General features: G+C 56.2%; 3 protein-coding genes across 3 annotated transcripts; all 3 read left to right on the forward strand.

Moving 5' to 3' along the window:
* Positions 1-478: 478 nt before the first annotated feature.
* Positions 479-2,818, forward strand: VTJ04DRAFT_6727 (uncharacterized protein; the record flags this gene model as incomplete). The annotated part of the gene is made up of 3 exons (XM_069364978.1): positions 479-788; positions 844-2,693; positions 2,759-2,818. 3 exons carry the CDS (start codon positions 479-481, stop codon positions 2,816-2,818), a joined length of 2,220 nt encoding a protein of 739 aa, XP_069218751.1.
* Positions 2,819-6,277: 3,459 nt separating this feature from the next.
* Positions 6,278-7,360, forward strand: VTJ04DRAFT_6728 (uncharacterized protein; the record flags this gene model as incomplete). The annotated part of the gene is made up of 2 exons (XM_069364979.1): positions 6,278-7,230; positions 7,312-7,360. 2 exons carry the CDS (start codon positions 6,278-6,280, stop codon positions 7,358-7,360), a joined length of 1,002 nt encoding a protein of 333 aa, XP_069218752.1.
* A 791-nt stretch (positions 7,361-8,151) lies between these two features.
* Positions 8,152-12,154, forward strand: VTJ04DRAFT_6729 (uncharacterized protein; the record flags this gene model as incomplete). The annotated part of the gene is made up of 7 exons (XM_069364980.1): positions 8,152-8,172; positions 8,272-8,379; positions 8,493-8,668; positions 8,735-9,454; positions 9,508-10,178; positions 10,232-10,930; positions 10,992-12,154. 7 exons carry the CDS (start codon positions 8,152-8,154, stop codon positions 12,152-12,154), a joined length of 3,558 nt encoding a protein of 1,185 aa, XP_069218753.1.
* Between the last annotated feature and the right edge of the window lie 66 nt (positions 12,155-12,220).

Raw genomic sequence — 12,220 nt, forward strand, 5'->3', positions numbered from 1 at the left:
CAGTACGAAATTTCCGCTATGGTCTTTCAACACACTGTGGAAATGGCTGCCTACTCCGTAAATGCCCCTCCGCTTCCCTGAGTCACCAGCAAAAACCATCAAGCCAGCGGCCACAAAACGCGGGGCAAACGGTGCCAGACACATACGGACACTGTATGCCCAAGCCCAGCCCTTCCCCGCTGCAACTTCATGGTGGGGCACCGGCCAACAAATCTTCCCGTCATTCTTTCTCTTTCATTGTGCTCGTCGGCAAGGTCCCATTGAGTCAAGAGACAATAGGTTCGTGAGTTGCAATAACGATTCTCACTGCGCGCGAAACGGTGTTTCTGATACAATCTTCTGCAGGTCATTGACTCGACTTCCTCCGCTGCACCACCCCTACGACTCGGCTCGGACTCGCATTGCTCAACGGATTCTCAACCCTGAGGCGATCGACCCTGAACGAAGCGTCGAAAGTACATTCTGTCCGCTCTCCAACATGGCCAACAACGTCCAAGAGTCGTGGGAGGACGACCCGGCTGCTCAGGATGACAACCTGGCTCGCCAGACCCAGCAGCAGTTGAACATCGGCGGTCAGCAACAGGGAGGTTTCCGTCCCAATGCCGCTGCTTTCCAGCCCACTGCCCAGGCGTTCCAGCCCGGCCAGCCATTTGGTGGCTACGGACAATATCAGCAACCATACTATGGCGGCGGTGGCTATTATCCCCAGTACGGTGGCCATCAGGGCTATGGTCAATATGGCCAGCAAGGTTACGGCGGTTATGGACAAGGTGGCTACCCTCAGTACGGTACGTCTTGGTCCAGTTTCTCAGGTCGCATACAGGCGTTCTAATTCCTAGGCAGGAAATCAGTGGCAAGGCTACCAGGCCCCTCAACAGCAATACCAGAGGAATCAGCAGCAACAGCAGCAACAACAGCAACAGTCTAAGCCCGCGCCCCAAATCGCGAAGCGCCCAACCAATAATCCTCCGGCGTCCAATTCTCCCAAGCCAACCGTCTCCAACCAGGGTGGCGCCAAAGTGTTGAGCATCGGCGGCGATTCTCCTAAGCCTGCGGAGTCCAACCAGGGCGGCGCCAAGGTTCTGAGCATCGGTGGCGACAGCAAGCCCAAGGCCAAGGTATTGTCTATCGGCGGACCCGCTCCAGCCAAGGAGGAGCCAAAGAAACCAGAGTCAAAGAAGGAGGAGCTGAAGAAGGAGGACACTAAGAAGGAAGAGGCCAAGAAGGAAGGGACGGCAGAGGCGGGGGCCAAGGTCACAGCAGCTAAGGCCATCGAGAAGAGTGATCCAAAGGGAACGAGCGGGAAGACGTCGCCCACGCCGTCCTCTGGCAGGTCGAGCCCCTCGGCTGGGGGCAAGTCGGGCGCCACACGCGAGGCTGATGCTGTCGAGAAGGAGCAGGCGGCCGATGTTGACGAGGAGACCCTCAAGGAAATTTACGGCAAGGAGCACGTCAACATCATCTTCATCGGCCACGTCGACGCTGGAAAGAGCACTCTTGGTGGCGCCATCCTGTACGTCACAGGTATGGTGGACCAGCGCACCCTCGAGAAGTACAAGCGTGAGGCCAAGGACCTCGGCCGTGAGACTTGGTACCTTTCCTGGGCTCTCGATCTCACCAACGAAGAGCGCGCCAAGGGCAAGACAGTCGAGGTCGGCCGTGGTTTCTTTGAGACAGAAAAGCGCAGGTACAGCATTCTCGACGCCCCTGGCCACAAGACATACGTGCCCAACATGATCGGTGGCGCCTCCCAGGCCGATGTCGGCATCCTCGTCATTTCGGCGCGCAAGGGCGAATATGAAACTGGCTTCGAGAAGGGTGGCCAGACCCGCGAGCATGCCATGCTCGCGAAGACACAGGGTGTCAACAAGCTGGTGGTGGTCATCAACAAGATGGACGACCCCACTGTCAACTGGTCCAAAGATCGCTACGTCGAGTGCACGACCAAGCTCCAGCAGTTCCTCAAGGCCACCGGCTACAATCTCAAGACGGATGTCTTCTTCATGCCCATCGCTGCGCAGCAAACTCTGGGTATCAAGGACCGCATTCCCAAGGACATTTGCCCGTGGTACGATGGTCCGTCACTCCTTGAGTACCTTGACGGCATGCAGGCCCTCGAGCGTAAGGTCAACGCGCCCTTCATGATGGCCGTTGCCGGCAAGTACCGCGACATGGGCACCATGATCGAAGGCAAGATCGAAGCGGGCGTCGTCAAGAAAGGCATGAGCCTGATTATGATGCCCAACAAGCAGACGGTCGAAGTGGCCACCGTCTACGGCGAAACCGAAGACGAGATCAACATTGCCCAGTGTGGTGACCAGGTGCGCCTGCGTCTCCGCGGCATTGAGGAGGAAGAAATCCTCCCCGGCTTTGTCCTGTGCTCGCCCAAGCGCCTCGTGCATTGCGTGAGCCAGTTTGAGGCACAGATTCGTATCCTCGACCTCAAGAGCATTCTTACGGCCGGCTTCAACTGCGTGTTGCACGTGCATGCAGCCATCGAGGAGGTTACGTTTGCTAAGCTTCTCCATAAGCTCCAGAAGGGCACCAACCGCAAGAGCAAGCTGCCCCCCTCGCACGCAAAGAAAGGCGACAGCATCATTGCGGTTCTGCAAGTTACGGGCGGTGCTGGGTCCGTGTGTGTCGAGAGGTTTGAGGACTATCCCCAGATGGGTCGGTTCACACTGCGTGATCAGGTATGTTTAGCTCGTTGCCCCTGGATCAGAGTGTTGAGGATGATGCTGACTGGTCGCGTTTTCAGGGTCAAACCATCGCCATTGGCAAGATCACGAAGCTCCTTGACGCTGATTCTTCAGTCTGAGGAGGGGAACTTAGTGGCATCTAGCAGTCAGTTTGTGGTTTTGGGCTCAGTTGTCAATTTTATAGGGTATGCGTTGATGATCATCTCTGATGGTGGCCCGTTGTTCGAGTGAACCATGCGACTCCTTGTGACTGTCCAGGTGCGTGAACGGACGTTATCGTTTCCGGAGACGCAACCTAAGTAGCCTCAATCTATCCATCGAAACGGCTCCTTCACCCTACCCTCTTGGGCAAGCAAAGACGAGATTCCGCGGAGGTCAGAACGCTGACGATTGCCATCCAAGGCGGTTCCGGTGAACAGGATATGGTGGGGCGACCGTGCAGTGGGGCCGATCGGTGCAAGATCGTCACATGACGTCACTGAGCCGTTAACAACCGGATACCTGCTGTGATGGAAGTAGCGAGTACTTAGTTGGCACCTGAGACCCCAAAGCGCATCAAGGGAGGGATATGAAGAGATTCTACAGGATTGGAGGCACCGGTACTGCATACCTTTACGTACTGTCATCTCTCGACATTCCCAAAGGAAGGGAGGGTCGGACAGAACGACAGCGCGTCCAACAGAGCGTGGTATCGATAAGCGATGCTGGCTGACCCCGCAAATCTGCAGCCGGGAATGGAACCTGGGCGCCGAGGTGGACCTGTCAGGCCCACTCCTGCCGGCAGCGTGTAAGTCGAGGACAACACACGGGACACCAAAATCGATCTACCTGACCTAGTATGGGTGAAAGACGGGGAGATGCTCTGTCTTGAAGATATCTTGTAGGCACGTGTCCATAAAGATTGAACCTCCCAGCGGCGCCATACAACCCACCTAGATGCACTCCCCAGCCGATCGCAGGCGACCGCCAGATCTCGCTGGGAGAAGTTGGGCGATCGGTGTCTCCTACATCCATGTATAGTAAGGTATGCGCCTCGGGCGGATCCGGTATGGATATGTGACATAGGAGTGGCAATGATACCCATCAACCAAGCCGTACACGTAAACGCGTCTATGCGGCCTGCAGGGACTCTGGATCTGTCATCACGCATTTAAGCCAGCTTGACCCCCCGGTGAGACAGGGTTGGTTGGATCAATATCGCACCGAGGGGGAGCAGAGATGGAATGGATGGATGAAGAGGGGTAGGTAGATCGGCAAGACTAGGAGCAGCACGAGACGGCACCCAATCCTCGAACCCTCCAATTCCTTTCCGTCCAAGGCTGTTGTCCTACCTGAGTTATCCAGCCAACCATCTATTCAACCATCCATTCATACATGCTTCCAAGTCTGGCCGGGGGTACATGGGTTCCCCTCTCTTTTAGCCATCTTGCTGTTGTCCTACCCTCCTGTTCCTCTCCCGTCACCGGGTTCCGGAAGCATCGTATTGCGGGGAAGTTTGCGGTCCATTTCGTACTTGCGAAGGTTCATTTGCGATGGGATCGTTTGTGCAAGACGCAATGGTTGATGATGAACGCTGATGGGGGAGTTGTTGATATCTGATATCAACACCATGTCCGTGGATTTGTAGGTGAGGAAATGCATCACCAACTGGACGCGCGGGTCATGGAATCGGCCATATATACCAGCCATCCTTGGCCTCCAACCCCGCTTTGACACATACCACGGCTGATTCATCCTGCGGTCGACGACATGTAAGCCAGAAGGATGTACAGCGGGATACCGGTCTCAGCCATCCAGGCGAGCAAATCGTAGACAAGGCAACGCGGTTCGGAAGCACGACGAAAGCAATGTGTGGGGGATTATCAAGTACTTGGTAGTATCTCGCTCACTCAAACATTCAAAGAGGTCTTGACGAGGAGCACTCAGTCGCGTCAGGTAGGTCGCATTGCAATGACAACCTAGGCCGGCATCCCAAAAGTTGAGCGAGAAGTACCAGTCATAAATACCCCCATCACACACACCGTCAGGGGCGTCGCGACTCTTTGTCTTTTGTCCCTAACTCCCCGAGACTCGGCAACCACTACACGTCTTCTTTCAGTCAAGTTTTCTGGGCCGGGTGCCCCTTGCCCTAGTTCGAGTAACCCCAACCACTCCAACTCATCACCTGCCCGAACCATCCAGACCGGGACTCCTCCATCCTTTGTCCGGTCCCGTGCCTTTCTTCCTCCATTCAAAACCTTGGAACTTGAGACGACAGAAACCTCATCCTGCTTTTTCCGACGTGAATATTTTCTGTCCCTTTCAACATCCAGCTTCAATCGCAAGTCCGAATACAAAAAGAACAGAAGACCCAGAAAAATCACGAGTTGATAAGCATTTATTTCCCTCCGTCCACCATAGTTCCGAACAACGCCGCAGTCCCGGTTATCATCGCTACACTTAACACAATCCGCTAGCCCGTGACGTACCCGAGCTACGCCCAGGAGCTCGTCATCGCGACCCCACCACCGAAGCAGACGCCTGGAACCGGGGTTGGACGTTGCCCTACAAATACGCCTTGAAACGACGCCTCGATATACATTGCTTGATCTCGAGGAGCAGAGGTTTTCGAGGCCAAATCAGGACAATTTACGGTGCCCCAACGCAAGCTGATAGCCGGCTCTCATCACCACCATTTGTGCAGTCTGCCAGTCCGGCTTACACACCCCTGACAAGCCCGGACTCCAGGCTCTACATACCTCTAGGGGTAGGTTCTCCCCAACACACCCCCCGGTTTTACATTCATCCACGGCCGGTTCGGACTAGGGGAGTGCATGTTTTTCCCATTCCATGCCCAGCTCAACGCTTTTGCCTTCGACGCGTTGATAGCTGTTGGCCATGGCCCCATGGGAGCTCCGGGCCCACGCCCCACAGTGGCCGGGGACCACCCCGTCGCCTTCCGAACCGCTGCTCCGACGCGCACCCCTTGGCCAACCCGAGTCCAAAGTCCCATTCCGCCGTGGCCTAGCCGGAACTTCCTCGGTTTTGGGGCAGCCCTGTCACCCATCAGCCCTACACCTGTCTCATGGCAATCATGGATCCCCATCAGCGAACCCCCGAGCACATGTCCGAAAGCCTGGACTCCCCAATGCAACTCGGGGGAAGCGCGTGGCAGATTACCGACACATGCCGCCCAACATGGGATCAGATGTCATGGAGCAGTGGTTCATCAACTCCCAAGTGGGGCAACGGTCGTCAGAGCTCGAACACTGTCTGACGACATGTTATCGACAAACACCCTCGGTTTGAGATCGAATGATGGCCCAGTCTCGGCCGTCAGATGGCGATTCTTTTTCCTTGTGATGCGATAAAAATGGCATATGCTTTTTCATATGACAGGAACGTGGCAGAGCAATGCTAATCGGGCACTTGGCCATGTATGTAGGACACCCAGCTTTCGGCCGCTGTCGATCGTCACCAAGCACATTGCCAATTTTGATCTCAAAGAAAGACGTCTCTGGCTGCGCTATCTTGTCACTCGACCAAGAACTAAAAACCGGCCACTTTCCCCCAGAACCTACCTAACTTCGTAATCCATCATGTCGAACACGGTTAAGCAAGCCGCCGAAGCGGCGCGGGCCCGGACCAACGATGTCGCCAAAAGTGTCCGGAGTGAGTCGATCGCCGTCGCCGCGAGCGACTTCCTCCACACTCCCTTCATGCGTGCCGCTCTGCCCTTCATCAACGGCGGCATCAGCGGCATGGTTGCCACCACCGTCATCCAACCCGTGGACATGATCAAAGTCCGCATCCAGCTCGCCGGCGAGGGGAAGGCTGGCGGGCCCAAGCCCACCCCGCTCTCCGTCACGCGGGAGATTCTGGCCTCCGGAAAAGCCCTAGATCTCTACACCGGCTTGTCGGCCGGGCTGCTGAGACAGGCGGTGTATACCACGGCCAGGTTGGGATTTTTCGACACCTTCATGGCGCAGCTTACGCGGCGTGCGAAGGAGCATGGTCATCCGGTGGGGTTTACTGAGCGTGCCACCGCCGGCTTAGCAGCAGGCGGTTTGGCGGCCATGATTGGTAACCCGGCCGACCTCGCACTCATCCGCATGCAGAGCGACGGTCTCAAGCCCCCGGCCGAGAGGAAGAACTACCGCTCCGTCGTCGACGCGCTGCGCCAGATTGCTCGCAACGAGGGCGTGACGGCTCTCTGGGCGGGCGCCTTCCCAACGGTGGTGCGCGCGATGGCGCTCAATTTTGGCCAGCTGGCGTTCTTCAGCGAAGCGAAAGCGCAGCTGCGGAAGCGGACGAGCTGGGAGACCAACGCGGTGACGCTGAGCGCCAGCGCCGTGGCGGGATTCTTTGCGAGCTTTTTCAGCCTGCCGTTTGACTTTGTCAAGACGAGGCTGCAGAAGCAGACGAGAGGCCCGGACGGGAAGTTGCCGTACCGCGGGATGCTGGATTGCTTTGCCAAAGTGGCGAGGCAGGAGGGCGTGTTGAGGTTCTATAGGGGCTTCGGGACGTATTATGTGCGGATTGCGCCGCATGCGTGAGTTACCCCCTTTTTATTTCCCGTCCCTGGATGGAGATGGTATTGAAGATGCTGACTTGTTACTTTTCATCTCTTTAGGATGGTGACGCTCATCGTGGCGGACTACCTTGGGTTCCTGACCAAGTAACATAAAGGAAAGCTTGCGGGTTTTGGTTTGGCTTTGGTCAACTTTGGGTGGTTTCCTGATTATGCCGTTTTCTGGTTGTTCTCCCTTCTCCTCTGATGGATTAGGGTCCGTTGTTGCAATGTTTTCTCCTTGCTGGCGTCTGGTATAGTTTTAATATCCTCTGCCTTTGCTGCTCTCACGGGCTGGGTACCGTAAGTAGAGACGGCGAGGTGACGATGATGGATGGATGGGTTGGATCGTCTTGTTCTTTTTGTTGGGTTCCCTTAAGTCAGTAACAAATCGTTTTGGCATACCACCTACCCGCTAGTGCTCGTGTGGTTCAATATGAGGCAATGCCTGGTCCTAAATGTGTCCGTTGTTCTATGTGTGCTCAAGTCATTTTGTGGCCGGAGAGTGTTGTTGAAGTTCGAGTCGGGCTGTTGCTGAGGGAAAGTCAGGTTTGGCGCCTGGCTGGCGACGATCCGCTTGCTCAAACTTACGTTACGTTGAAAGTAAAATACCGTAGTAAAATACCGTAACATTCAGGGACTGACCGGGCACGATCCCAGCGCGTCACAAGCACCGTCAGCGACTGGCGCACCGACCGACTTGACCCCACATACGGACAACACAGACATCGGCGCCGATGCAGAGGTTCAGGAAGACTCGATCCGCGACCTGCAGACGAAGCTGGACGTTTCTCCATACATCCAACTCCTTAAACCGATGTTGGACCTCGTGATCCATCGAATACCGTCGCCGCCCGTCCGCCTTTTAGCAGAAGATGTGCCTAGGTGCAAACCATAACAACCATGGAAGCAGACTGGGACGAGGTGCGTGTTCCTGGAGGGGGTTGGTTTGGCCATGGGAAATGGGCTTGATGCACGCTTGGTGTCGCCATGGACGGGCTGTTAACTGGATCACTTCTTCAGGTTACCCGCATCGCCTTCCCGGCGCCGGGAGCTACTGACTTTCCCCGCCCGGCCACCGCCGTGGCTTTCGATACCATCGCCGAGCTTCTCTGGGCTGGAGACGACAGGGTACGTGATACGTGTGATACGGCAGATTATATCGGGTACTCGGAGGCAGCATGGCTTGGTGAAATATCTGGATGGCGTTGTTGGACTGGAGCTGACGACCGGGACATCAACAGGGCCGCGTGTCGTCCTTCTACAGCCGCGATCTCCAGCGTTACACGGCCTTCAAGATCCATCCGCCCTCTGAGGGGCCAGTCCGACAATTCCTCTTCCATGACAAAGGCGTTATTTGCTTGGGAACCAGGAGTGTACATATGGCCATGAGGAGGGGCCCAGCCCTGTGGAATATCAGGTATGGCGCTCTCCGGGAAGGTTGTGGGGGGGATGATACGGGGAGGTGCTGACAGTCGTTCTTCAGACATGAGGGCATGAAGGATCTCCAGTGCATGTCCTTCACGTCCAAAGGCGCCTCTGAGGTCATTGTGGCCGGGTTTCAAGACACTATGTTTGTCATCGACGTCGTGAAGGGAGAGATTGTCAAACAGGTTCCTACCGAACATCATTATACGATCATGAAGAAGAGCAAGTACATTTGCGCCGCCACGCGGACTGGGTCTGTCGATCTCCTTGACCCGATTTCCTTCAAGATCGTCCGCACATGGCAGGCCCACGCCTCTTACATCAACGACATGGATGCTCAAAAGGACTTCATCGTCACCTGCGGCGGCTCCCTGAAGCAGCAGGCTGCTCAGACCTACATGCTCGACCCATACGTCAACGTTTTCGACCTCAAGAACATGACCTCCATGAAGCCCATGCCTTTCCCGGCCCTCGCTGCCCACGTCCGCCTTCACCCTCGAATGCTCACCACAAGTATCGTCACCTCTCAACACGGCCAAATGCACGTCGTGGATATCATGAACCCGAATTCTAGCACCGTCCGCTATGCCAATGTTACCTCCTTTATCAGCCTCTTCGAGATTGCCCCATCCGGCGAGGCTATGGTCATGGCAGATACCGAGTGCAACATCCACCTCTGGGGTTCTCCTTCAAAGATACGCTTCACCGACGTTGCTCTGCCCCTGGAAATGCCCAAGGTAGAGGAACCTGCTCCCATATTGGACTGGTCAATGGACACGTGAGTCAATCCTTAGCCCTCGACCGTTGTATATGATATTGACATCTTTGCAGCCCATTGAGCTCCGTCGGGATGCCCTATTACCGCGAGACTCTGTTCTCTGCCTGGCCGCCAGACATCATCTCCGACGTTGGCGCTCCGCCAGTTCAGGTCGACCCAACCTTCCTTGCGACGCTCAAACAGATTGAGTGGGGTTGGTACGGCAAAAACACCCGCGGTTTGCGCCGTAACCAGGTTGAGAACACGCGTGTCACCAACAAGCCGACCCTGCAGCCGCCCAAGTTCCTGAGTGAGAAAGCGCGCGAGTCTGCCTTGGGTACGAACGGGACCTCATCAGATGGAAAAGGGGAAGAGCACATGGATGACACCTCGTCACCCGATGAGATCGAAAGCCTGAAGCCCGAGGCGCCGCCCATGTACCGCATCTTCGAGATCAAGTACAGCAAGTTCGGAGTCGACGACTTCGATTTTGGGTACTACAACAAGACGCCATACGCAGGCCTTGAGAACCATATCCCCAATTCGTATGCGAATGCCCTACTCCAGCTGATGCACTTCACACCTCTGCTGCGGAACATGGCGCTCCAGCACGCCGCTACTGCCTGCGTGAGCGACCCGTGTCTGTTGTGCGAGTTGGGCTTCGTCTTCGACATGCTCCAGAAGGCCGAGGGTGCTCCTTGCCAGGCGACCAACATGTTCAAGGCGTTGAGTGCGACCCCTCAAGGTACGTTTTGGTTGCTAGTTGAAACGTCGGGAACCCTACTAATGCCAGCCCAGCACAACCGCTCGGTCTGCTTGAGGAAGAAACTCATATGCCGTCCCTGGCAACTATGTCTCAGGGGTTGAGTAGGTTCCTCTTTGACAAGATTAACACCGAGTACCGGAGTATCCCACCAGTCTCGACGGCTCTGGAGCAGAGTATTTTCAATCTACCCAATCCACCGACACCTGACGAGTTGGTGACCAAGGTTCTCGCCACATCAGCTGTCATTACTATCAAGTGCACTAATTGCCGGAGCGAAACCACACGTCCCGGCACTTCTTACGTGAATGACCTCATTTACCCTACCACGAAACCTCAAGTCCGCGGCGGTAGGGCGCCAAAGACCACTTTTTCGCAGCTGCTTAAGATGGGGGTTGAGCGCGAAACGGCATCGAAAGGCTGGTGCAACCGGTGCCAACGGTACCAAAACCTGCAAATGCGCAAAACCATCCATAACATTCCCGCCGTGCTGGCTGTAAATACAGCCATCACTACGGCAGAGCATCGTCGCCTCTGGGCCACCCCCGGTTGGCTGCCCGAGGAGATTGGTGTTATAGTGGATCAGGGGCAATTCTTCTGCTTTGAAGGGGAGGACTTGAAGCTCCATCTCCAACGCGGGATCCATAACATCACAGTCTATTCGCTCATCGGCATGGTGGTGAATATCGAAAGCAACACTCCGCAGAAAACGCATCTCGTGAGCCTTGTCAATGGTAAGTGTGACATCCATGGTCAAATATGGCGAATGGAGAGATGTCTGACCCCCAAGCGCAGTCGCACACGCAGAGCCAACCCCGCCGAACGAAAGCAAGTGGTATCTGTTCAACGACTTCTCTGTGCGGCCGGTTTCGGCGGCGGAAGCGTTGACCTTCAACACGGCATGGAAGATGCCCACCGTGGTCTTGTTCCAGATGAAGGCGGCAAACAACAAGAGCAATTCGGACTGGAAGACAAAGATGGATACATCCATCCTCTACAAGGACTTGTCCCCGCCAAACGCGGAGAACAAGACGTACCGGGTGTTGGACGAAAAGACCGAGAAACCGGGCCCCGAAACTATCGTGGCGATTGACACGGAGTTTGTCTCGCTGAAACAGCCCGAGATCCAGATGAACTCGGATGGCGAGCGCGAGATGATCCGGCCCATGTCTCACGCTCTCGCTCGCGTCTCCGTTGTGCGCGGACAGGGCGAGCACGAAGGCGAGGCCTTCATTGATGACTACATTGCCATCCGCGAGCCCGTCGTCGACTATCTGACCCTCTACTCGGGCATTACCGCTCTCGACCTCGACCCACGCACGACAAAGCACAACCTCGTCTCGCTCAAAGCCGCGTACAAGAAACTCTGGGTCCTCCTCAACCTCGGCTGCAAGTTCCTCGGCCACGGCCTGAGACAAGATTTCCGTGTCATCAACATCCACGTGCCCCCCGCGCAGGTGATCGACACGATCCAGGTGTTCTACCTCAAGTCCCGCCTGCGCAAGCTCTCGCTCGCGTTCCTGGCCTGGTACCTGCTCAAGGAGGACATCCAGCTCGAGACGCACGACTCCATCGAGGACGCCCGCACCGCGCTCAAGCTGTACAGGAAGTACCTCGAGTTCGAGGACGCGGGCATCCTGGACGCCATGCTCGAGGACATCTACAAGGCGGGCAGGGCGACCAACTTCAAGCCGCCGAGGAAGGACGATCAGAATCAGAACCAGAACCAGCAGGGTGGTGGCAACGGGAACGGCGGGGTGCAGAGGACGGATACGCCGCCGACAGCGACAGGTAATGGTGGTGGTGGTAGTGGTGGTGAGAATGGGACGGCGAGCGCCGGGCCGTCGACCCCGTTGAGGAAGCCCGCCGGGTTGGCTACGGGGAGTACCCCCACGCCGACGCCGTTTGGGGGAGGGGTGAATATCTTTTCTACGCCGTCGAAGTCTCCTTTGAAATAAGAGGTGAAGACTGTGGAGGAAGGAAGGGTGATGATGATGGTGGTGAGGACAAGAGCGCTGAATGGA

Source organism: Mycothermus thermophilus (genome assembly GCF_041956435.1).
Source record: "Mycothermus thermophilus strain CBS 625.91 unplaced genomic scaffold VTJ04scaffold_4, whole genome shotgun sequence".
Taxonomy (NCBI): Eukaryota; Fungi; Ascomycota; class Sordariomycetes; order Sordariales; family Chaetomiaceae; genus Mycothermus; species Mycothermus thermophilus.